The sequence below is a fragment of the Mercenaria mercenaria genome, chromosome 5 (assembly GCF_021730395.1).
Source record: "Mercenaria mercenaria strain notata chromosome 5, MADL_Memer_1, whole genome shotgun sequence".
Lineage (NCBI taxonomy): Eukaryota > Metazoa > Mollusca > Bivalvia > Venerida > Veneridae > Mercenaria > Mercenaria mercenaria.
This window is the reverse complement of record NC_069365.1, coordinates 60,752,689-60,779,865: the sequence shown is the minus strand read 5'-3', so window position 1 is coordinate 60,779,865 and position 27,177 is coordinate 60,752,689. Positions and strand designations below refer to the sequence as shown.

The window sequence follows — 27,177 nt, the reverse complement described above, 5'->3', positions numbered from 1 at the left end:
CTTGTGACCTCTCTAGAGGCCATATATTTCACGAGATCTTCATGAAAATTGGTCAGAACATTCACCTTGATGATATCTAGGACAAGTTCGAAACTGGGTCACGTGCCTTCAAAAACTAGGTCAGTAGGTCAAATAATAGAAAAACCTTGTGACCTCTCTAGAGGCCATATTTTTCATGGGATCTGTATGAAAGTTGGTCTGAATGTTCATCTTGATGATATCTAGGTCATGTTCGAAACTGTGTCACGTGCGGTCAAAAACTAGGTCAGTAGGTCTAAAAATAGAAAAACCTTGTGACCTCTCTAGAGGCCATATATTTCATGAGACCTTCATGAAAATTGGTCAGAATGTTCACCTTGATGATATCTAGGTCAAGTTCGAAAGTGGGTCATGTGCCTTCAAAAAGTAGGTCAGTAGGTGAAATAATAGAAAAACATTGTGACCTCTCTAGAGGCCATATTTTTCATGGGATCTGTATGAAAGTTGGTCTGAATGTTCATCTTGATGATATCTAGGTCAAGTTCGAAAGTGGGTCACGTGCCGTCAAAAACTAGGTCAGTAGATCAAATAATAGAAAAACCTTATGACCTCTCTAAAGGCCATATTTATCATGGGATCTGTATGAAAATTGGTCTGAATGTTCATCTTGATGATATATAGGTCAAGTTCGAAACAGGGTCATGTGCGGTTAAAAACTAGGTCAGTAGGTCTAAAATTAGAAAAACCTTGTGACCTCTCTAGAGGCCATACTTGTGAATGGATCTCCATAAAAATTGGTTAGAATGTTCATCTTGATGATATCTAGGTCAAGTTCGAAAGTGGGTCACGTGCCATCAAAAAGTAGGTCAGTAGGTCAAATAATGAAAAAACGTTGTGACCTCTCTAGAGGCCATATTTTTCATGGGATCTGTATGAAAGTTGGTCTGAATGTTTATCTTGATGATATATAGGTCAAGTTTGAAACTGGGTCAACTGCGATCTAAAAACTAGGTCAGTAGGTCTTGAAATAGAAAAACCTTGTTACCTCTCTAGAGGCCTTACCCTTGAATGGATCTTCATGAAAATTGGTCAGAATGTTCACCTTGATGATATCTAGTTAAAGTTTGAAACTGGGTCACGTGCCTTAAAAAACTAGGTCAATAGGTCAAATAATAAAAAAACCTTGTGACCTCTCTAGAGGCCATACTTTTCATGGGATCTGTATGAAAGTTGGTCTGAATGTTCATCTTGATGATATCTAGGTCTAGTTTGAAACTGGGTCACGTGCCATCGAAAACTAGGTCAGTAGGTCTAAAATTATTAAAATATTTTGACCTCTCTAGAGGCCATATTTTTCAATGGATCTTCAGGAAAGTTGATCTGAATGTTCACCTTGGATGATATCTAGGTCAGTTTCGAAACTGGGTAATGTGCAGTCAAAAACTAGGCCAGTAGGTATAAAAATAGAAAAACCTTGTGACCTCTCTAGAGGCCATATTTTTCATGAGATCTTTATGAAAATTAATGAGAATGTTTACCTTGATGGTATCTAGTTAAAGTTCAAAACAGGGTCACGTACCTTCGAAAACTAGGTCAATAGGTCAAATATTAAAAAAAAAAACTTGTGACCTCTCTAGAGACCATATTTTTCAATGGATCTTCATGAAAATTGGTCAGAATTTATATCTTGATAATATCTAGATCAAGTTCAAAACTGGGTCACATGAGCTCAAAAACTAGGTCACTATGTCAAAAAATAGAAAAAACGACGTCATACTCAAAACTGGGTCATTTGGGAAGAGTTGAGCGATTCAGGACCATCATGGTCCTCTTGTTAGCTCACCTGAGCAATGCTCAGGTGAGTTTTTCTGATCGCTCGATGTCCGGCGTCCGTCGTCTGTCGTCCGTCGTCCGTCGTCTGTCAACATTTAGCTTGTGTATGCGATAGAGGCTGTATTTTTCAATTAATCTTCATGAATATTGGTCAGAATGATAACCTTGATGAAATCTAGGCCGAGTTCGAAAATGGGTCATCTCGGGTCAAAAACTAGGTCACTAGGTCAAATCAAAGAAAAACCTTGTGTATGCGATAGAGACTGTATTTTTCATTTAATCTTCATGAATATTGGTCAGAATGATAACTTTGATGAAATCTAGGCCGAGTTCGAAAATGGGTCATCTCGGGTCAAAAACTAGGTCACTAGGTCAAATCAAAGAAAAACCTTGTGTATGCGATAGAGGTGGTATTTTTCAATTAATCTACATGAATACTGGTCAGAATGATAACCTTGATGAAGTCTAGGCCGAGTTCGAAAATGGGTCATCTTGGGTCAAAAACTAGGTAACTAGGTCAAATCAAAGAAAAACCTTGTGTATGCGATAGAGTCTGTATTTTTCAATTCTTCTTCATGAATATTGGTCAGAATGATAACCTTGATGAAATCTAGGCCGAGTTCGAAAATGGGTCATCTCGGGTCAAAAACTAGGTCACTAGGTCAAATCAAAGAAAAACCTTGTGTATGCGATAGAGGCTGTATTTTTCAATTGATCTTCATGAATTTTGGTCAGAATGATTGCCTTGATGAAATTTAGGCCGAGTTCGAAAATGGGTCATCTCGGGTCAAAAACTAGGTCACTAGGTCAAATCAAAGAAAAATCTTGTGTATGCGATAGAGGCAGTATTTTTCAATTGATCTTCATGAATTTTGGTCAGAATGATTACCTTGATGAAATCTAGGCCGAGTTCGAAAATGGGTCATCTGGGGTCAAAAACTAGGTCACTAGGTCATATCACATAAAAACCTTGTGTATGCGATAGAGGCTGTATTTTTCAATTGATCTTCATGAATTTTGGTCAGAATGATTACCTTGATGAAATCTAAGCCGAGTTCGAAAATGGGTCATCTCTGGTCAAAAACTAGGTCACTAGGTCAAATCAAAGAAAAACCTTGTGTATGCAATAGAGGCTGTATTTTTCAACTGATCTTCATGAAATTTAGCCAGAATGATTACCTTGATAAAATCTAGGCTGATTTCGAAAATGGGTCATCTGGGGTCAAAAACTAGGTCACTAGGTCAAATCGAAGAAAAACATTGTGTATGCAATAGAGGATGTATTTTTCAATTGATCTTCATGAAATTTGGTCAGAGTGATTGCCTTGATGAAAACTAGGTCGGTTTTGAATATGGGTTATCTGAGGTCAAAAACTAGGTCACTAGGTCAAATTAAAGAAAAATCTTGTGTATGCGATAGAGACTGTTTTTTTCAGTTGATATTTATGAAATTTGGTCAGGTTGATTGCCTTAATGAAATCTAGGTCGAATTTGAGTATGGGTCATCTGAGGTCAAAAACTAGGTCACTTGGTCAAATCAAAGAAAAAACTTCTGTATGTGATAGAGGCTGTATTTTTCAGTTGATCTTCATGAATTTTGGTCAGAATGATTGCCTTGATAAAATCTAGGTCGAGTTTGAACATGGGTCATGTAGGGTCAAAAACTAGGTCATATCTAAGAAAATGCTTGTTTTATCGCAAGAGACCAATTTTTTGGTCCAATCTTAATGAAAATTGGTCAGAATATTTGTTTCCATGAAATCACTAGGTCAAACATGTTTTACACTGTTATGGAGTGTTTCTTAGGTGAGCGACCTAGGGCCATCTTGGCCCTCTTGTTTTTTTTTCATTTATAATTTTCAATCCATGTTTATAATCAGCATGTGAAATTTTGTTTCCTCTCCCGTTCCCCTGCACCCCACCCCCTAAAAAAATAAATATATACATATATCTATATATAGATATATATATTTCCATCCTTTTTTTTTTTTTTTTTTTTAAATGTTCAAACCTTCAACATGTTAAGTTGTGACTGCACAAACCTTGCCCTCAGCCATGTTCAAGATATCTTATCTGTGTTCTCTTAAGGACATCTGATCTTTTAAGTTCAAATGAACTTGTAAAACAGCAACACCTGGTGCCAAACCACTCAAAGACAATATTTCATTCCAGTTAAACTTCAAGCTCACATTTCAATTAACTGCATTTAATTTTAAAAGCTAAGCTTATTACAGTAAGCATATCCCATTCAAAATAAATTCTTTAGTCCGGATCAAAGTATCATACATTTATTGTGTACTCTTTAATTATGTCTCCCCCAGGAGACATATTGTTTTTGCCCTGTCCGTCTGTCCGTCTGTCCGTCCGTCCTTCCGTCCGTCCGTACGTCACACTTCATTTCCGAGCAATAACTGGAGAACCATTTGACCTAGAACCTTCAAACTTCATAGGGTTGTAGGGCTGATGGAGTAGACGACCCCTATTGTTTTTGGGGTCACTCCGTCAAAGGTCAAGGTCACAGGGGCCTGAACATTGAAAACCATTTCCGATCAATAACTAGAGAACTACTTGACCCAGAATGTTGAAACTTCATAGGATGATTGGCCATGAAGAGTAGATGACCCCTATTGATTTTGGGGTCACTCCGTCAAAGGTCAAGGTCACAGGGGCCTGAACATTGAAAACCATTTCCGATCAATAACTAGAGAACCACTTGACCCAGAATGTTGAAACTTCATAGGATGATTGGCCATGAAGAGTAGATGACCCCTATTGATTTTGGGGTCACTCCGTAAAAGGTCAAGGTCACAGGGGCCTGAATATTGAAAACCATTTCCAATCAATTACTAGAGAACCACTTGACCCAGAATGTTGAAACTTCATAGGATGATTGATCATGAAGAGTAGATGACCCCTATTGATTTTGGGGTCACTCCATTAAAGGTCAAGGTCACAGGGGCCTGAACATGGAAAACCATTTCCGATCAATAACTAGAGAACCACTTGACCCAGAATGTTGAAACTTCATAGGATGATTGTACATGCATAGTAGATGACCCCTATCGATTTTGGAATCACTCCATTAAAGGTCAAGGTCACAGGAGCCTGAACATTGAAAACCATTTCCTGTCAGTAACTTGAGAACCACTTGACCCAGAATGTTGAAACTTAATAGGATGATTGGTCTTGCAGAGTAGATGACCCCTAATTATTTTGGGGTCACTCTGTGAAAGGTCAAGGTCACAGGGGCCTGAACATGAAAAACCATTTCCAATCAATAACTTGAGAACCTCTCGACGCAGAATGTTGAAACTTCATAGGATGATTGTTTATGCAGAGTAAATGACCCCTATTGTTTTTGGGGTCACTTCGTTAAGGTCAAGGTCACAGAGGCCTGAACATTGATAACCAGTTCTGATCAATAACTTGAGAACCACTTGACCCAGAATGTTGAAACTTCATAGGATGATTGAACATGCAGAGTAGATGACCCCTATTGATTTTGGGGTCAGTCTATTAAAGGTCAAGGTCACAGTGGCCTGTTCATGTAAAATCATTTTTTGGAAATAACTTGAGAACCACTTGACCTACAATGTTGAAACTTAATAGGATGATTGGACATGCAGAGTAGATGACCCCTATTTATTTTGAGGTCACTTGATCAAAGGTCAAGGTCACAGGAGCCTGAACAGTGACTTGAGAACCACTAGGCCAAGAGTGTTGAAATTTAGCGGGATGTCTGGACATGCCAAGTAGATGATCCCTATTGCAGCTAACCATCAGTGTCTCTTTGACTTTCGCTCCTGACCCCTATTGACTTCTTGCCTAAAGGACTTTGCATTTGGGGAGACATGCGCTTTTTTACAAAAGCATTTTCTAGTTAAACATTTGTTTTCTGTTAAATTGATTTTGACTAATGAAATTATTTGTTTCTTATTAACATCCTTAACTTTTTGCTGGATATATCTTTTTGCCATTCCTCACCACAAACCCTTTCGGCGGGGGATACCAATTCATCGAATTTGCTTGTTCCTATTTAATTTCACACAATTTACAGTCATGCAGGCCACCATTTTTCATGCGTCTGGTGATCTTGATCAAACAAAACCTCTACCTTACAGTTAAACTTTTTATTTTTAGCTCACCTGAGCACAAAGTGCTGGGTGTGAGCTATTGTGAATGGCTCACCCCGTCCGGCATCCGGCCGTCAGTCCGTCCGCCATTCCTCACTTTCCTTTAATACAAAATCTTCCTCATAAACAATAAGCCAATTTTCATCCAAACTTACAGGAATGTTCCTTGGGTGAAAGCTCTACGAAAATTGTTCAAAGAATTGAATTCCATGCAGACTCTGGTTGCCATGGGCCCCTAAAGGAAAACTTTAAATCTTCTTCTCATAAACCAAGAAGCTAGAGCTTAGATATTTGGTGTGAAGCATTGCCTAGGTGACCTCTACCAATTTTATTCAAATCATGACCCCGGGGTCAAAATTGACCTTGCCCAGGTGGTCACTTGATTTTACATAGGGAAAATCGTAAAAATCTGTCTTCTAAAAAACCAGAGCCCTAGGCTTAGATATTTTTCACATGTAGCATTGCCTAATGGACCTATACTAAAAAATTGTTCAAATCATGACCCTGGGTCTAAATTGACCCCGCCCCAGGGGTCACTTTGATTTTACATAGGAAAATCTTCAAAAATTTCTAAAAATAACCTGTGGGCGTAGAGCTTAGATATTTGTTCATGTAGCATTGACTGTGGACCTCTGAGCAAAATTTGTTGAAATCATGACCCTGGGGTTAAAAATTGACTTGTTGCATTGCCTAGTGGACTCTATAAAGTTTTTCAAATCATGATTCCGGGGGTCAAAATTGACCCTGCCCAGGGGTCACTTGATTTTAATTGGAAATCTTCCAAAAATTTTTCTAAAAAATAATCCAGAAGGCCCTACAGCTTAGATATTTCACATGTTGCATTGCATAAAGGACCTCTACAAAATTTATTCAAATCATGAACCTGGGGTCAAAATTGACCCCGCCCCAGGGGTCACTTGAATTTTTCATAGGATAATCTTCAAAAATTTTCTGAAAATAAACCAGAAGGCTATATCTTAGATATTTCACATGTAGGCATTGCATAGTAGGACTTCTACAAAATTTTGTTCAATTCATGACCCCCACACGCAGGGTATACTTGATTGTACATCGGAAATATCTTCTAAAAAAATTCTAAAAATCATCAGTTGGCCATTGAAACATGTAGCTCATATTAATCTGGTGAGCGATGCAGGGTCATCAAGATCCCTCTTGTTGAACAGTAGCAGTTATGGACGGTTGGCGGGTAAAATGAAAGTACTGAAAATGCCTTTTATTGAGCATTCTGTTTTGTCAAAAAATAGGGTTGGCGATCCGTAAAACCAGAAATATAAAAAATGCTGGCCCTTAGCGGAGTATTACAATAAACGTATTCAAATATGTGGAATTGTCTGTACTGAACTTATTATGTAATTACCAACATATTAAGTCTAAAAGCAATGTAAGCGGAAAGAATATGGCTTTCTAAGTATGGGAAATTTTTTCTTAGCTTGACTGTAAGAAAGTATGGAGAGCTGTTTCCTGCTCGACCCAGCGTCGGGATCATGCGGCCTTCTGCATCTGCACCTTGGTTTCTTCAACTTTATCTCTGTAATTATGTCTCCCCACCCTCTGGGGGAGACATATTGTTTTGACATGTCCGTCCGTCTGTACGTCACACTTAATTTCGATCATAAGTGGAGAAACCATTTGGACCTAGAACCTTAAATTCATAGGATGGCAGGAATGATGGAGTAGACGACCTGTTGTTTTTGGAGGGTCTCTCCGTCAAAGGTCAAGGTCACAGGAACTGAACAAATGGAAACCATTTCGACAATAACTTGAGAACCACTTGCCAGATGTTGAACTTAATAGGATGATTGATCATGAAGAGTAGATTACCTATTGATTTTGGGTTCACTGTGTTAATAGGTCAAGGTCATGGGGGCGAAACATGGAAAAACATTTCCGGTCAGTACTTGAGAAACCTGACCCTTGAATGGTGAAATTCAGTAGGATGATTGGTCTTGCTAGAGGAGATGACCCCTAATATTTTAGGGTCACCTATTAAAGGTCAAGGTCACATATGGTTGCTGAACGTGGAAACCATTTCTGGTCATTAACTTTAGAAACACTTGATCAGAATGTTGAATCTTCATAGGATGATTGGACATGAGACTAGATATTACCTTATGTTTTTACGGCGGTCACTTGATCAAAGGTCAAGGTCACATGGCATGTACATGGGAACAAATTCCCTTTCAGAAAACTTGATAACCATTGACCCAGAATGTTGAACTTCAAAGGATGATTGGTCATGCAGAGTAGATGACCCCTATTGATTTTGGGTCACTCTGTTAAGGTCAAGGGCAAAGGGCCTGAACATGAAAAACATTTCCAATCATAGCTTGAGAACCACTTGACCAAGAATGTTGATACTTCATAGGATGATTTGACATGCAGAGTAGATGACCCCTATTGTTTTTTGGGGTCACTCATTTAAGTTTCAAGGTCACAGAGTCTGAACATGAAGGGAGGCATATAGTTTTTGAACCGTCTGTCCGTCTGTCAGTCGGTCGGTCTGTCAGTCTGTCCGCAATTTTCGTGTCGGGTCCTTATCTTTGTAATCGAAGGATGGGATTTTCAAATAACTTGGCATGATGTGTTCCTCAGTATGACGACGTTGTCGCGCGCAAGACCCAGTTCCGTAGGCACAAAGGTAAAGGTCAACTTAGGAACATTAAATGGTTAGTGCATTGTGGGGTGTCCGGTCCATATCTTTGTCTTCGATGGATGGATTTTAAATAACTTGGCATGGAATGTTGTACCACAGTAAGATACGTGTCACGCGCAAGACCCGGGTCCGTAGCTCAAAGGTCAAGGTAACATTTAGACGTTAAAGATCATTCTTCATGATAGTGCATTGATGGGCGTGTACGGTAAATCTTTGTCATTCTCATGTAGGATTTTAAAATAATTTTTAACGCTTGAATGTGTGACACAGTAGACGTCGTGTCGCGCGCAAGACCCAGTCCGTAGGTCAAAGGTCCTAAACTCTTAACAATCGGCCATAACTATTAATTCAAGTGTCATCGGGGGCATGTGGTCAATCCTATGGAGGAAGCTATTTGTTACAATGCATCTTCTAGTTATTGTATTTTTTTCAAACTGTAAAAGTATTTATTCCACATCATCACTCACATCATATGGCACAAGGCCCATAACTCTTGCACCATATTTCATGAATTATCCCTTTTTACTATGATTTTTAGGTTAAAGTTTGGGTGTACGTTCACTCGATCTCAGTTATTACTGAATGGAATTTGATTCCAAACTTAAAGTAGTTGTTCCACTGCATCACCCACATCATTTGACACATGGGCCATAAACTCTAGCAACCAAGATTTGAGCCGCGCATGAGAAAACCAACAATAGTGGGTTGCGACCACGCATGGATCCAGACCAGGATGCGCATCCGCGCGTTTCTGAGTCAGGATTCCATGCTGTTCGCTAATGGCTTCTAAATTGCAGTAGGCTTTAAAGCGAACAACATGGATCCTGACCAAGGAACTGCGCGGATGCGCAGGCTGTCTGGGATCCATGCTGGTCGCACATCAATATTTGGTTTTTCTCTTGGGCACGGCTCATTTTATGAATTATCCACTTTTTACCTTTAGATTTAAGGGTAAGTTTTGTGCAGTTTTACTCTATTTATATGTTAGCTCAACCTGTCACATTGTGACAAGGTGAGCTTTTGTGATCGCGCAGCATCCGGTCGTGCGAGCGTGCGTGCGAGAGTGCGGTGGTTCATGCGTGCATTATATTTTGCTTGTGACCTCTCTAGAGGTTACATTTTTCATGGATCGATAGTGAAAGTTAATCAGAATGTTCACCTTGATGATATCTGGTCAAGTTCGAAAACTGGTCACGTTGCAGTCAAAACTAGGTCAGTAGGTCTAAAAAATAGAAAAACATCCTTGTGACCTTCTAGAGGCAATATTTTCAATTGGATCTTCATGTAAAATTGGTGGAATGTCCATCTTGATGACAATCTAGGTTAGGTTCGAAACTGGTTACGTCGATCGAAACTTAGTCAGGAGGTCAAATTATAGAAAAAACCTTGTGACCTCTCTAGAGGTCATATTTTTCATGGGGATCTGCATGAATAATTGGTGAGAATGTCCCGCTGGATAATATCTAGGTCAAGTTCGATACTGGGTCAACTTCGATCAAAAACTAGGTCAGTAATATTCAAATAATTGAAAATCCTTGGTGAGACCTCTTAGAGGTCATATTTTTCATGGGATCTGCATCGAAAATGGTCAGAATGTTCATCTTGATGATATGTAGGACCAACGAAACTGGGTCACGTCCAATCCAAAACTAGGTAGTAGGTCAAAATATAGAAAATCCTTGTGCCCTCTGTAAGAGGCCGTATTTTTCAGGGATCTGCATGAAATTGATAGAATGTTCATCTTGATGATATCTAGGGTCAAGTTCAAAATCTGGGTCAACTGCGGTCAAAAACTAGGTCAGTAGGTCAAATAATAGAAAATCTTGTGACTCTAGAGGTCATATTTTTACATGGGGTTCTTTTGTAAAATTTTTTTTTTTTTTTTTTTATTTTGCATGACAAGTTGTCGAATGTTTCATCTTGAAAAAGTAATCTAGGTCTATGTTTGAACTGGGGATCCATGCGGTTTTAAACAAGTCAGTTGGGTCAAATAATAAAATACCTTGTGACACCCTAGAGGCCATATTTTTTCATGGGATCTGTATGTATGTTGGTGTGATTGTTCTCTTGTGATATTAGGTCAGTTTGTGAAACGGGTTCAACTGTGGTCAAAAACTAGGTCCAGGTTAAACTAGAAAAACCTTTTGACCTCTCTAGAGGCCATATTTTCAACGGAATTCTTCATGAAAATTGTTGAGAATGTTCTACCTGGATGATATCTTGGCCAAGTTCGATAACTGGTCACTTGCCGGTCAAAAACTAGGTCAGTAGGTCTAAAAATAGAAAAACCTTGTGACCTCTCTGGAGGCCATAATTTTTCAGGAGGTCTTCATGGAAAATTGGTGAGAATGTTCCCCTGATGATATCTAGGTGATGTACAAAACAGGAAAACTGGGTCACTTTGCCTTTTAAAAACTAGGTCCATTATGTAATAGTATAGAAAACTTGTGACCTCTAGAGGCCATATTTTTCAATGGATCTTCATAAAAATTGGTCAGCATTTTTTTTCTTGATGATATTAGTTCAGGTCAGAACTTGGGTCTCATGCGCTCAAAAAACTAGGTCACTAATGTCAAATAATTATAATTAATATTAATCGTTGTATACTCAGTTCATGGGGGGACAGGTGAGCGATTCAGGACCATCATGGTACCCGTGTACCAAATGGATTAGATTCAAACTTAAAAAAATTATTCCACATCATGTTGAAAAATCATATGACACAGAGACATAACTCTTGCTCCAATATATTTCATGTATTATGTCCCCTTTTTGCTTAGATTTGCACTTTGTTTTTGGTGCTTTTTCTCCATAATCTCTTGTGTTATATAATGTAACTGAATGCGAATAGATTCAAACTTAAAAAGGTTGTTCCAATCTTAACCACAACCTATGACACAAGATCCACAATGAAGCACATATTGTTGTGTGCTATGCCCTCTTTTAAGGTAACCAGAGTGAGCTATTGTGACGCTTGATTTCGTCGTCAGGTGTGCATCGTGCGGAGTGCGTTGTGTGTCAACAATTTCTAAAAAAATTTTCTTCTTGAAAAACCATGGGCAGAATTACACCAAAATTCACAGGAATGATCCTTGGGTGGCCCCCTTTTAAAATTGTTAAAAGAATTGAATTCCATGCAGAACTCTGGTTGCCGTGGTCTACCGAAAGGAATAACTTTAAAAATTTCTTATCCAAAACCACAGGGCGTAGGCTTGATATCTGGTGTGTAGCATCATCTAGTGGTCCTCTACCAAAATTGTTCAATTATCCCCTTGGGTCAAATATGGCCCTGACGGGGGTAACATGGTTTATATAGATTTATATACGGAAAAATTTGAAATATTTCTTGTCAAACACATGGCCCCTATAATAGGGCATTGATATTGGTATGTAGCATTCATCTAGTGGTCCTCTACCAAGATTATTCAAATTATCCCCCTCGGGTCCAATATGGCCCCGCCCTGGGTCAAGTTTTACTTAGGCTTATTATAGGGAATAAAAGTTTAAAAATTTCTTGTCTGAATTAAACACTTTGACTTTGATATTTGGTTTATTGCATTGGTCTTATGGTCTTCAACCAAAATTTGTTCTAATTGTACCCCTTAGGTGAAAAGAGACCCTGCCCTGGGGGTCCCAAGTTTTTTTTTTATATAGACTTGTTTAGGAAAAAAGCTTTAAAATTCTTCTGTCTGAAACCATACGACCTAGGTTTTGATATTTGGTATGGTGCATGTGTAGTGTCCTCTACTAATAAATGTTCTGATTATGCCCCTGGGTTAAAAGAGGCCCCGCCATTGGGCACTTAATTTTTATGTGAGTTATATAGGAAAAATACTTAAAAAAATCATCTGTCCTATTGCATAGACTGTTTAATTTATAATTACTTGTGACCCCATGTAATTTGATGTCACTTGACTGTGACCTTGACCTACTGACCTACTTCTTGTTTTTTAGTTACAGCCTTGAAAATTTTGATGGGACATACCAGTTTTGCACACCAATTCGTAAAACTGGAATTCATTGCCATGAAATGTGACCTACTGACTTTCTTAATATTTTATCATCAGTTTGACATTTGAAACATGTTAGCTATATTACTAGGTGAGGATCCAGGTGTCATCATGACCCTCTTGTTTCTTATATTTCAGTTCCAAGTAGTGATGCACTTTTGTTCTATCTCGTTATTACCATATAGATTATATTCAAACTTAATTTTTTATTTACCAAATTTATATACATACCCTCAATTATTTTTTTTTTTTCTTCCTTTTTCCCCCCCCCCCCCTTGACTTTATATGACACAGGTGCATTACTGTTGCAGAAAGTTTGCATTATATTATGTCCTTTTTATACTCATTATATATTTTTGATACACTTTATCTTTATCTCTGTTATTACGCTTACATTTGTCCACTGATATCTTAAAGCTATTGTCCATAGATTTATCCACATGGGAGTCATAACACTCCAGTGGACAGCTCCAGTTCCTCAGATGTGACCAGTTTACCACTTATCCAGCATCGAAATAGTCATTTTAGCGTGCTGTCTCTTGTGACAGCTCTTGTTTTATAATCCGACTTGGAGTCAGAATTTTTTCAGTGATTTGGGTGTGAGGATATTTTTTTTGTCAATATGTTTAAAGCAAGTATATTTTGTTCAAGCAAAAATACAAGTCAGGATTTAACCCCCCCCAACACCCCCACTCCCCTACCATAACAAAATGGCTTACATGTTTGAAATAAAGTTATTCTGTAAGATTTTCGGCAGTTTTTAGATTTATTTTGCTTACTCATTAATTCTTTGATTTTTCTTTTATTACGGAATATAAAGCGGCTGTGCCAACTATTAAGTATGTGACTTGACAAAGAAGCCAAAATCTGTGTGATGTTTGAGCCTTTAGGTAGATCAGATGGCAGAAAACAGGGACTAATACTCCATGAACCTGTATCAGCAGAGTTAGAGAAAGGAGCTTGTGCGAAGGTATGTTTGTTTTCCTTTGCTTTTTTTAGTCCTAGGTCAAGTAAGATTAAAGTATTATTAGTTTTCCAACATTTGTTGCGTTGGGGATCAAGTGGTTCAAAGCTACAAGGACAAAAGGTAATTTCTTAGTAACTGTTCATTTCTGTGCAATAGCTTTGGCTTTCTTACTTTACACAGTGACTAAGTTCCACTTGAAATAGAACCTTGATTTTAAAGGTAAAAGCCAGGCCATGTGTAACTTGAAGAAACTTTCTTCATTTCTTGAGTTTCAGAAATTGGAACCACATTTCAATATTAAGATATGAAAAGGATCAGAAATTATAATAACTCTGAGCCCATGGACGTAGTACATCTAGTGGAAGGTCTCTGTTGTTTTGGGGGGATGCTCAAGTATATTTTTTTCTGGTTTGTGATAGTGACCCATTACTTGGTCTTTTTGGAGTAAAATCTGAGGAAAATTTAAATGTTTGGTAGAACTTATCTCAGATAGCTAATGGTACTAATAATATGATGTTATCAAGAGGTACTTACAGTTTTTAATAACTCTTCATTAATGCATGTAAATTAATTTACTACACATAGAGAATTTATAAATAAGTTCAAGTGAGCTGTTGTGATCACACACTATCTGTCTATCTGTCTGTCCTTCTATTGTCCATTGGACATTTCTTTTAGAAAATCTCTGTAACTAATCTGTTGGAAATGATGAAACTTCTTGGGATGCTCTTAAATATTGGTTTACGGTCTCACTTTGTGGCATGATGGGTTAGCAGAAGTAAAAGTAGAAAAATCTTCAAAAACATCCCTTCTTAATTTTAGATCGGCTCATTGAAGAATAAGTAGGAGTGTTTTACTCAACAACGGCGTTAGCGTCACCCACACTTGGTTAAAGTTTTAGTACCAGTCCACATTTTGACAAAAACCTTTTGGCTTTGAAAACTTTCAACACTTGTGTTCTCCCCCCCCCCCCCCCCCCCTCCACACTCCTTTGCTCCATCCCATGACCAGTATTTAGAAAGTGTACACAACTCAATCAAGCATTTTGTTGAAATTATGACCCTTTTTAAACTTACAAATATCGGAACAGATTTTCGTACCAGTTTATATTTTGTGTTAACTGTTTGACATATGGCTTTGAAAACTTTTATCATTGTTATTTTGTATCCCACCACACAGTGGTGTGGGAGACATAGTGATTTACTCGTGTCTGTGTAATCTGACAGGTCTGTCTGTGTGTCTGTCTGTCACAAAGCTTGTTGCACTCTAAGTCCAAACATTTCTCATTGATCTTCACCAAGCTTGAACAAAATGTGTTTGACCATAAGACCTCGGCCAAGTTAGAATAGACAGATTGGCCCAGGCTCTTCGGAATTTATGGTTCCTTGACAATAATTATTGATTCTAGACTCATAAAATGTGTAGTATTCATTCGCAATATGCACCAAAAAACCATTCCCCTTTTCGGCACTTTATAGTCGAACATTCTAGCCGATTTTCACCAAACTTGAACAAAATGTGTTTGCCATAAGTCCTCGGCCCAAGTTCGTTAATAGCCATATCGGATAGGGTTATTCGGAATTATGGCGCTTGATAATAATTATCACCTAGATTTCATAAAATGCTGAAGTATTCATTCTCATAACATGCACCTAAAAACATTATCATCTTGTCCGCACTTTAAGTCAAACATTTCTCATCTTCACAAACTTGAATAAAATGTGTGTTGACCATAAGGTCCTGGCTAAGTTTCGATAACTAGCCAATGGCCCAGGCACTTCGGTATTTTGGCCCTTCAATTACCGAAAAATTGGCCTTTTTACTCTTGTTGCACTCTAAGTCGAATATTTATCATTCTGATCTTCACCAAAACTTGAACAAGATGTTTGTGGACCATAAAATCCTTGGCGGTTCGATAATAGCAAATTGGCATAGGCACTTCACATTATGGCACTTGAATACTGGAAAAATTGCCTTTTTGCTCATTCTGCACAAACTTCGAGCAAAATGTGTCTTGACATAAATCCTCGACACAAGTCATTAATTCGCCATATCGACAAGGTATTTCAGATTATGGCTTGTTTTACCCAAATCAGCCTTTTTACTCTTCTAAAGGTATCTATATAGTGAGTAAAACAGTATAAAAAAGATTTAGATATTTGGCAGTTGTGGAGACATGCGCTTATTCTCAAAAGAGCTAGTTATAACTGTCTTTGCTACTGTAGCAAGAGTTACATAACTTGTCAAGTATTTCGGCTGCTATTCGTCATGAGTATAGTAAGCTATCTGTTTTTTCCTTAGGACCCTACGTGTACCTCACCTGTGTGTCTCAGATCCCACGTGCGAGAGCTGATTTTTAGACCTCACAGGTAGAAGAGCCCAAGACTACTCTCGAGAGCCCCTTCCTGATATAAACTCCTCTCGCCATACAATTCGTGTTATTATTGAACTGTCATTCGTTTACTGTAGCGTAAGAAGTACAGTATCTCTGTCAACCGCTTAGAGCTAAAAATAGAAAATATGTTTTTACCGATTCTTAACATGTAACGCGGGATTGATCTTAAATCAAACTTAGTATTTTGCATTTTATTGGTCCTCTATCAAGTTTGTTAAATGGGGGCACTTGGCCCCATTTAAGGGGCTGCTAGAGTTCTAAATAGAAATACCTTTAAACGATTTCTCTCATGATCCATTGATGAATCTTCATCAACTTGGTCTGTAGCATTCGTTATATGGTTCCTCTCACTAATTTGTTCAAATTGGTGCACCTTGCGGGCCCTTGTAGGGGGGTAGAATCCTTTAAACGACGTCTTCTCATGAACCATAGTGATAGATTTTCATCAAACTTGGTCTGTAGCATCATATAAGGGTCTTTCTCAGTTTGTTCAATTGTGGGGGCATTGGCCCCTTTTAGGGGACTGATAGGGCTGAAAATAAAAATACCTTGAATAAACAACTTCTTCTCATGAACGCTTGATGGATTTCATCAACTTGGTCAGAAGCACCATTATGGGTTCAGAGTTATAGCCATTAAGGGGCAAAATTAGTTTTTTTGACCTTGTCTGCACAATTGCAGTCATGTATGATTTGATTTTACCAAACTTGCACAAAACTTGAGTAACATAAGTTCGTGGTTCCTTTCTTGAACCGGCAGATCCCTTATTAGTGTTCCAGAGTTATGGGCCCCGATAGGGCCAGAATTAGTATTTTGAACCTTGTCTGCACTATAGCAGCTTCATTTTGATGATTTGAATTTATCAAAATTGACAAAACTTGTGTCACCATAAGATCGTGGTTACCTTTCTTTGAAACGGCCAGAACCCATAATGGGTTCCAGAGTTTCGGCCCAAAAGGGCCAAAAATTAGCTACTTTGACCTTGTCGCACAATAGCAGCTTCATTTATGATTTGAATTTAATCTAACTTGCACAAAATTGTGTCACCATAAGGATCTTGGTTACTTTCTTGAAACTGGCAGATCCATATGGTTTTCCAGAGTTACGGGCAAAATAAGGGCCAAATTAGCTACTTTGGACCTTGTCTGCAAAATTGCAGTTATTTATAATTTGATTTTTAACCAAAACTTGCACATATCTTGTATCACTATAAGTTCTCGATTCCTTTTAGTCATCTGATTTTTTGACCAACAAAATGTTGAGTTATTGTCTCACTTGATGGGTTGTCGGCGTCGGCGTCGGCCGTCTGCCGTCGGCGTAGCCTGGTTATAGTTTTATGTTTAGGTCGCTTTTCTCCTAACTATCAAAGCTATTGCTTTGAAACTTGGAATACTTGTTCACCATAATAAGCTGACCTGTATAGCAAGAAAACATAACTCCATCTTGCTTTTTGCAAGATTATGGCCTTTGTACTTAGAAAATTATCTGATTTTCTTGGTTAAGTTTATGTTTAAGGTAATTTTTTCTCCCCCAAAATGTCATAGCTATTGCTTTGAACTTGGAAATTATTCACCATATAAGCTGACCTTGTACAGCAAGGAAACATAACTCCATCTTTCTTTTTTGCAAGATTTATTGCCCCTTTTGGATTAGAAGAAAATCAGTTTTCTTGGTTAAGTTTTATTGTTGTGGTGTATTTTTCCAAGCTTTTATCTAAACTATCAAAGCTATTGCATCATTTAAAACTTGCAACCACTTGTTCACCATCATAAGTTGACCCAGTACAGCAGAAACCATACTCACATCCTGCTTTATGTCATTTCTCGCAAACGATTTATTGCCCTTTTGGACTTAGAAAATATCAGAATTCTTGGTTAAGTTTTATGTTTAGGTCAACTTTTTTTTAAACTACAAAGCTATTGCGTTGAAACTTGCAACACTTGTTTCACCATCATAAGCGCCCCGGGGCAGAAAGCAGCAAAACCCACCTGTTTTTTTGAAATAATTTTTGCCCCTTTTGGACTTAGAAATTTTTTTCGGGGTTTATTTATTTTTAAGTCAACTTTCTCAAAAACTATCAAAGCTATTGCTTTAAAACTGCAAAACATTTTTTTTCACCATCAAAGGGGACACGTACATCCAACCTCTACCCCGCTTTTGCAAGAATGTGCCCTTTTTGACTAGAAAATCAGGTGGGAAAAATTTTTCTATTACACAAAAAAATCGATACGTCAGCCCCCCAAAGGGGTGCTTTTGTTTAACCCCGATGGGACGTTTTTTTTACGCCTCTGTCCTTTCTGTTTTTAGAATTTTCCCCTCCCTCTTAACTCTTCCCCCCTTAAAGGTTTCAAAGAAACCTACCAAATGTTAAAACTCATCGAAAGACGTCAAAGAAAGGGTGGGGAGGGTCACTTAAAGGGTCAAGGTCAACTTGGGTTAAAAGGGTCATATACTGTTTTTTTTGGGTGTCTATTTTGCCTCTTTTGCTTGCATTGAGTGCTTTGTTTTTTAATTGGCAGATCCTTCTTTTGACTTAAATATTTTTTTTTTAAATTTACTTCCCTTTTATGTTACTATAAATGCTATTTAGAAACTTTTTTTATTATTGGCCGTAGGGAAAAAGGAGAAACTTTTTTTTGGTACAAAGAAGGGTTCCTCCAATTTTTACCAAAACATGGAAATGGCCCAGTAGCTCCCTTTTTGGCGCCAGAAAAAAAGGGGAAACGGGCCTTTTCTCTCATACCTTGTGGCGTGGATTCCATCAGGAAGGGTGTCGAGAGTGATTAATATGAGTTGAAGAACTTCCTTCACATCGCAAAATAAATTAGTTTATTGCATTTGGGGTCTTTTGGGGTAAAGGGTCAAGTCGCTTTTGCTAAAATAGAAAAATGGTTTCCGCTCAGTAACTTCATTTTGCTTTGATGATTGAAATTTTAATTTGGCCTCGGTAGCTGAAGAAAAAAAAAAGGGTTTTGGGATTGTATATGAGGTCATTTGGGGTAAAGTTCGGTAGGTAATTTTTAATCTTCATGCTCGTCTGTCTTTTTCGTCACTTTCTGACTGTTCGGGCCCAAGAGCTTTACCGCAATTGTTGGTCATATTGAGTGTTTTTTGCATTGTTTCAAGGGGGGGTTTTCGTACCCGATTACTTTTTTATTTTTATACGCAATTTGCAATTCAATGAAAAATTGATTTTGTCCAAAAAAATAAGTAACCTTTTCAAACAGTTAAGATTGGAAAAAATATTGAGTTTGTATAGATTAGTTAACAATAGTGTGGTTTCAAAAGCTAACTTTGATCGCAAATATTTGAATATTTAAAAGCGGTTCAATTTTAAAATCTATTTTATCGGGAACTCAAAACATAGGGCCCATAGAATTTAGTGGTGTTGTTATTAGGGTATTGCTTTGTAAAATCACGTGGTACATTTTTTTCTGAAATCCAAAAAAAATTTTGAAAGAAACGATAACAAGTCAAACTGTAGCCGGAAATATTTGGATCTTTTTTATAGTCTATGCCCTTTTTTGTATCAAATTTGTGGTAAGACCTAGTAATTTGTGAATAATTTTGCGCACCATTTTGGTACTATATTGACTACGTTGGAAAAAATATTTCCAAAGACTGGAGTAACGAAAAAAGCTTGAAATGAAATAATTGACATAAACAGTGTTCATCAATCACAAACAGGGTTTTTGCCCTTTTTGGCAGAAAATTCCTCAGTACCTTTTGTCAACATGGAAACTATTCTCAGTAAAAATTTTAGGCTATCCCAGTCAGTATTGTAACATTTAAGGGTTTATCTTTAATGTTTAAAAGTTCTTGCCAGTCTTACAAAAAAAAGTTTAGCTTATTTTTGAAAATTGGTACAATTCAAATTTTTATTTATTGGAAAAATTTCTTTAAAAAAACAATATTTTGTAAAAATTCTGGAATTTGAGGGGACATCTGAAATTTGAATAACATTTTTCATGCTCTGCTAATCAAAGCTTTTCCCCTACCCCATTGTCAAAAAAATTTTGCCTTCAGCTTTTAGAGAGATGGACCTTAAAAACAATTGCAATTGATACTACTTTTTTGTTGAAAAAATTAATACAGGATGGGGTCAATTATATAATGGTTTAACTTTTGTACTTCATTTTCATGCTGAAAGGGAATTTTAAAACCCAAAAAATTGGTCCCACTTGGAAAAGGAAGCCAGTGACAGATAACCTTTTTTAGGGCTATTTAATTTTGAACAAAAGTATCTAGATTCGGGTTGGTTCTCGCAAACATATAGTTTTCTTCAAGGGCTAAGAATAAATTTTCCCCCGCCAAAAAAATTATACATTTCCCCAAAAAACTTTTTCAAAGAAAATTTTTTTATTCATTACTACCGATAATTTACAGGGAGGGGATATCATAGGAAAAGAAAAACATTATTGTGAAAAAAAATAAAAAAGACTTTAATTTTATCGAAACCCTCACATTTTACAAAATTTGTTTGCCCCGAAAATAAGCCTAAAAATGTACGGTTAAAACAAGCGATATAAAAAATGATATTATTCTGATGGGGCAACAAACCCCTACCAAAAAAATGACCGAAAGAAGTTTTTCCTTTTTTTTGACCGCACCTTGTTTAAAAATGGACCAATTTGCACATGCGAAATCACATTACCTTTTGGGAAACTACCTTTAGAAAAATTCTGTTAAATAACGCGACGTTCTTTATACAAATAAGATAGTTTGTTTTTTTAAAAAAAATGACATCACCTTTGTTTAGCTAATCCACCAAAACAACGAAACCTATGTCCGTCAAAAGTTCCCGTGTTTACTGAACGTGCTGTGTTAAAATTTCTAGCGGAGATAAGCGATTTGCACTTCAGTTTTGCACTTATTTGTTTTTGTTGGTTTGAATTCGAGCCTTAGGGACCATCTCTATTTAGTTCAAACACTGGTTTCATTTGGGATAAAAAAAGGGAAGCGTTTTAAAAAGCAAGATCTTTCCCTGGTAAAGAAAAACAACTGCACATTTTTTCTGTTTACTTAACCCCCTATATTCCCGTGTCCGTTTCCCCCCCAGTGATTTGATATCCATAATTCCCAAAGTTTTTTCCCCTTTTTTTTATACTCTGGGAGCCGGGATTTTTATTTTTTTAGCCATCTGATTTTTTGAAAAAAAAAGAGGTTATTGTCACACTTGAGCGGTTGTCGGGGTCGGGGTCGGCGTCGGCGTCTGCGTCGGCGTTGCCTGGTTAAGTTTTATGTTTAGGTCAGCTTTTCTCCTAAACTATCAAAGCGTTGCTTTGAAACTTGGAATACTGTTCACCATCATAAGCTGACCCTGTATAGCAAGAAACATAACTCCATCTTGCTTTTTGCAAGATTTATGGCCCCTTTTGTACTTAGAAAATATCAGATTTCTGTGGTAAGTTTTATGTTTAGGTCAACTTTTCTCCCAAACTGTCAAAGCTATTGCTTTGAAACTTGGAATACTTGTTCACCATCATAAGCTGACCCTGTACAGCAAGAAACATAACTCCATCTTGCTTTTTGCAAGATTATTGCCCCTTTTGGACTTAGAAAATCAGTTTTCTTGGTTAAGTTTTATGTTTAGGTCAGCTTTTATCCTAAACTATCAAAGGTATTGCTTTAAAACTTGCAACACTTGTTCACCATCATAAGTTGACCCTGTACAGCAAGAAACATAACTCCATCCTGCTTTTTGCAAGATTTATGGCCCCTTTTGGACTTAGAAAATATCAGATTTCTTGGTTAAGTTTTATGTTTAGGTCAACTTTTTTTCATAAACTATCAAAGCTATTGCTTTGAAACTTGCAACACTTGTTCACCATCATAAGCTGACCCTGTACAGCAAGCAGCGTAACTCCATCCTGATTTTTGCAATAATTATTGCCCCTTTTGGACTTAGAAAATCATTTTCTTGGTTGAGTATTATGTTTAAGTCAACTTTTCTCATAAACTATCAAAGCTATTGCTTTAAAACTTGCAACAGTTTTTCACCATCATAAATGGACACTGTACATCAAGAAACATAACTCTAATCCTGCTTTTTGCAAGAATGATGGCCCTTTTTAGCTCATCTGATTTTTTGAAAAAAATGAGAGTTATTGTCATCACTTGAGCGGTTGTCGGCGTCGGCGTCGGCGTCTGCGTCGGCGTTGCCTGGTTAAGTTTTATGTTTAGGTCAGCTTTTCTCCTAAACTATCAAAGCTATTGCTTTGAAACTTGGAATACTTGTTCACCATCATAAGCTGACCCTGTTATAGCAAGAAAAAAACTCCATCTTGCTTTTTGCAAGATTTATGGCCCCTTTTGTACTTAGAAAATACAGATTTTTGGTTTAATTTTATGTTTTAGGCAACTTTTTCCTAAACATCAAAGCATTTCTTTTTTGAAATATATAGCCTCTAGAGAGGTCACAAGGTTTTTCTATTTTTAGAACTACTGACCTAGTTTTTGAAGGCACGTGACCCAGTTTCGAACTTGACCTACATATTATCAAGATGAACATTCTGACCAACTTTCATAAAGATCCAATGAAAAATGTGACCTCTAGAGTGGTCACAAGCAAAAGTTTACGGACGCACGCACGCACGCACGGACGGACGGACGACGGACACCGCGCGATCACAAAAGCTCACCTTGTCACTTTGTGACAGGTGAGCTAATAAGAAAATGCAACCCCAATAATTTTCTATTATTACTTTTTACTTTTTTGCTATTTAATTAATATCTGGGACTATAGCTGCACATTTCTGAACGTTATTAACTGGCTTACAATCTTTGCATTGATCTAGCTTGCAACCCTGATTGGTATCTTGTAGCTTTTTAATTGAGCTAAATGAACATTGTGTTCTTTTACATGCCAGAAGTAAACAATGAATTTTCACTTACCCTACAACCCAGTAACAAAATGGTTGAGATTTTTTATCCTGGTTTGTACATGTAAACATGACACCTTCCTCTCTCACATCAACTAGGTCATCATTCAAACCACAAACATGTTGTTTCCTGTCTTTACTTTGTTCCTGTGAAACAAAAAATAATATTTATTTTAAAGTGTATAAAAAGAACAATGTTACTGCAGGAAACAGGCTCTTAATTTCTCAATTTCATTTGTGGATGAAGCTGAACTGGGCACTGAGAGCACCTTATAGACTGGCCCATGGTTCAAATAAGCTTTCTCTCATAGTCCTGCACTTGTGAACACTCACAGTAACAAGAGCTGTCCATAAGACAGCGTGCTCCACTATTCGGCGATTTGACAGTAAAATGAATTTATGTCTCAATAAGAGACCTCTACTTTAAAAGGAAGATACACCAAGATATAAAAAGACCCTACTACTCAGAGGGGTTAAAGGTAAAGTATGGAAGGGGTACAGACATCCTTTATTTTGATGGAATTAAATTAAAAATAACCTAAGTATAATGCCTTGGTGACCTTGACCTTGGGTATAATGGGCCAAGCCCCTGCACAAACTTTGTTTGTATGCTGGACAATGTTAATGTGAAGTTACAGTAAGATATAAGCAATAGTAACAAAGATATGACAGAAAAACAAAGGTTGCCGAAAAACTTTAACCATAAAAATCACCTAAGTTTAACACCTTGGTGACCTTGACCTTATGTATAATGGGCCCAGCCCCTGCACAAATATAGTTTGTATGCTGGACAATGTTTATGTGAAGTTACAGTAAGATATAACCAATAGTAACAAAGATATGACAGAAAAACAAAGGTTACCAAAAAACTTTAACCTTAACTAGATGTGACACAGGTGCCCCCACTCCTGCCACTGTAACATGGTTTAATGACTCAGGTTAAACAATTTTTAAGATATTTGCAACACAAACTTTTAAGAGCCTTATGTGTATTTTTAACTTAGTTGGCCATAACTCTGGCCTAGCTGAGTAAAATCCTAAAGAGAACACTTCATAGGCTATAAAACAATCCTCTAATGTTTTATGATTCTAGGTCAAGTACATTTTAACATACATGTTTCACAAACGTTTTTTTCAGTAAGTCTGGACAAGAAGTTTGGTCTTGTGTAGTGAAATAATGACTGTAAGTAAAATATTTTCGGAGCTAAGAGCAACAAAACATTAAAATGGCAATTTTTCCTAGGTCAGAGGCTATTACTCCTACAATACTGAATGAATCCGGACGCAAAACCCCAAGTGCACAACTGCACATGCTGACCAACATTCCTGTAAACTTTGATGACTCTAGGTCAAATACTTTTGGAGCTACGTGCGACACAACTTTAAAATGACCAATTTTTAACTAAGTCAGGGGCCATAATAATGAGCTTTTGTGATCGTACGACACAACATTAAATTGACCAATTTTTAACTAAGTCAGGGGCCATAACTCCTACACGACTGAATGAATCCGGATGCGAAACCCCAGGTGCACAAATGCACATGCTGACCAACATTCCTGTAAACTTTGGTGACTCTAGGTCAAATACTTTTGGAGCTACGTGCGACACAACATTAAAATGATCAATTTTTTACTAAGTCAGGGGCCATAACTCCTACATGACTGAATGAATCCGGACGTGAAACCCCAAGTGCACAAATGCACATGCTGACCAACATTCCTGTAAACTTTGGTGACTCTAGGTCAAATACTTTTGGAGCTACGTGCCACACAACTTTAAAATGACCAATTTTTAGCTCACCTGTCACTAAGTGACAAGGTGAGCTTTTGTGATCGCACGGCGTCCGTCGTCCGTGTGTCCGTAAACTTTTGCTTGTGACCACTCCTGAGGTCACATTTTTCATGGGATCTGTATGAAAGTTGGTCAGAATGTTCATCTTGATGATATCTAGGCCAAGTTCGAAACAGGGTCAAGTGCGGTCCAAAACTAGGTCAGTAGGTCTAAAAATAGAAAAACCTTTGTGACCTCTCTAGAGGCCATACTTTTCAATGGATCTTCATGAAAATTGGTCAGAATGTTCATCTTGATGATATCTAGGTAAAAAGTTTGAAACTGGGTCACATGCCGTCAAAAACTAGGTCAGTAGGTCAAATAATAAAAACACCTTGTGACCTCTCTAGAGGCCACATTTTTCAAGGGATCTGTATCAAAGTTGGTCTGAATGTTCATCTTGATGATATCTAGGTCAGGTTCGAAACTGGGTCAACTGCGGTCAAAAACTAGGTCAGTAGGTCTAAAAATAGAAAAACATTGTGACCTCTCTAGAGGCCATACTTGTGAATAGATCTTCATGAAAATTGGTCAGAATGATCATCTTGATGATATCTAGGTCAAGTTTGAAACTGGGTCATGTGCCTTCAAAAACTAGGTCAGTAGGTCAAATAATAAAAAAACCTTGTGACCTCTCTAGAGGCCATATTTTTCAAGGAATCTGTATGAAATTTGGTCTGAATGTTCATCTTGATGATATCTAGGTCAAGTTCGAAACTGGGTCAACTGCGGTCAAAAACTAGGTCAGTAGGTCTAAAAATAGAAAAACCTGACCTCTCTAGAGGCCATATTTTTCAATGGATCTGCATGAAAATTGGTCTGAATGTTCACCTTGACGATATCTAGGTAAAGTTAGAAACTGGGTCAAGTGCAGTCAAAAACTAGGTCAGTAGATATAACAAGAGGACCATGATGGTCCTGAATCGCTCACCTGTCCCCACATGACCCAGTTTTGAACTGAGTATGATGTCATTTTTTCTATTATTTGACATAGTGACCTAGTTGAGCTCATGTGACCCAGTTTTGAATTTAACCTAGATATTATCAAGATAAAAATTCTGACCAATTTTTATGAAAATCCATTGAAAAATATGGCCTCTAGAGAGGTCACAAGGTTTTTCTATTATTTGACCTAATGACCTAGTTTCTGAAGGCACGGGACCCAGTTTTGAACTTGACCTAGATATCATCAAGGTGAACATACCAATTTTCATGAAGATCTCATGAAAAATATGGCCTCAAGGGAGGTCACAAGGTTTTTCTATTTTTGTAACTACTGACCTAGTTTTTGACCGCACATGACCCAGTTTCGAATTTTACCTAAGTATCATCAAGGTGAACATTCAGACCAATTTTCATGAAGATCCATTGAAAAATATGGCCTCTAGAGAGGTCAAAAGGTTTTTCTATTTTAAGACCTACTGACCTAGTTTTTGACTGCAGTTGACCCAGTTTCAAACCTGACCTAGATATCATCAAGATGAACATTCAGACCAACTTTTATACAGATCCCATGAAAAATTTGGCCTCTAGAGAGGTCACAAGGTTTTGTTATTATTTGACCTACTGACCTAGTTTTTAACGGCACGTGACCCAGTTTCGAACTTGACCTAGATATCATCAAGATGAACATTCTGACTAACTTTCATGAAGATCCATTGAAAAGTATGGCCTCTAGAGAGGTCACAAGGTTTTTCTATTTTTAGACCTACTGACCTAGTTTTGGACCGCACGGGACCCAGTTTCGAACTTGACCTACATATCATCAAGATGAACATTCTGACTAACTTTCATAAAGATCCCATGAAAAATGTGACCTCTAGAGTGGTCACAAGCAAAAGTTTACGGACGCATGCACGCACGGACGACGGACGCTGTGCGATCACAAAAGCTCACCTTGTCACTTTGTGACAATGTCAGCTAAAAATAGAAAAACCTTGTGACCTCTCTAGAGGCCATATTTTTCATGAGATCTTCATGAAAATTGGTGAGAATGTTCATCATGAGGATATCTAGGTCAAGTTCAAAACTGGGTCAGGTGCCTTCAAAAGCTAGGTCATTAGGTCAAATAATAGAAAAACCTTGTGACCTCTCTAGAGGCCATATTTTTCAATGGATCTTCATGAAAATTGGTCAGAATTTTTATCTTGATGATATCTAGGTAAAATTCAAAACAGGGTCACATGAGCTCAAAAACTAGGTCACTATGTCAAATAATAGGAACAAGAGGACCATGATGGTCCTGAATCGCTCACCTGTCCCCACATGACCCAGTTCTGAGTATGACGTCGTTTTTTTCTATTATTTGACATAGTGACCTAGTTTTTGAGCACATTTGACCCAGTTTTGAATCTGACCTAGATATCATCAAGGTGAACATTCTCACCAATTTTCATGAAGATCTCATGAAAAATATGGCCTCTAGAGAGGTCACAAGGTTTTTCTATTTTTATACCTACTGACCTAGTTTTTG

General features: G+C 37.5%; 1 protein-coding gene across 1 annotated transcript in view; it reads right to left on the bottom strand.

Moving 5' to 3' along the window:
* Positions 1–27,177, bottom strand: part of LOC123558457 (protein inturned-like) — a 280,606-nt gene that overhangs the window by 207,882 nt on the left and 45,547 nt on the right. Inside the window, exon 16 of the mRNA XM_053544639.1 lies at positions 22,886–23,019. Within this exon, the coding sequence (XP_053400614.1) occupies positions 22,886–23,019 (134 nt within the window). The remainder of the gene's footprint in view (positions 1–22,885; positions 23,020–27,177) is intronic.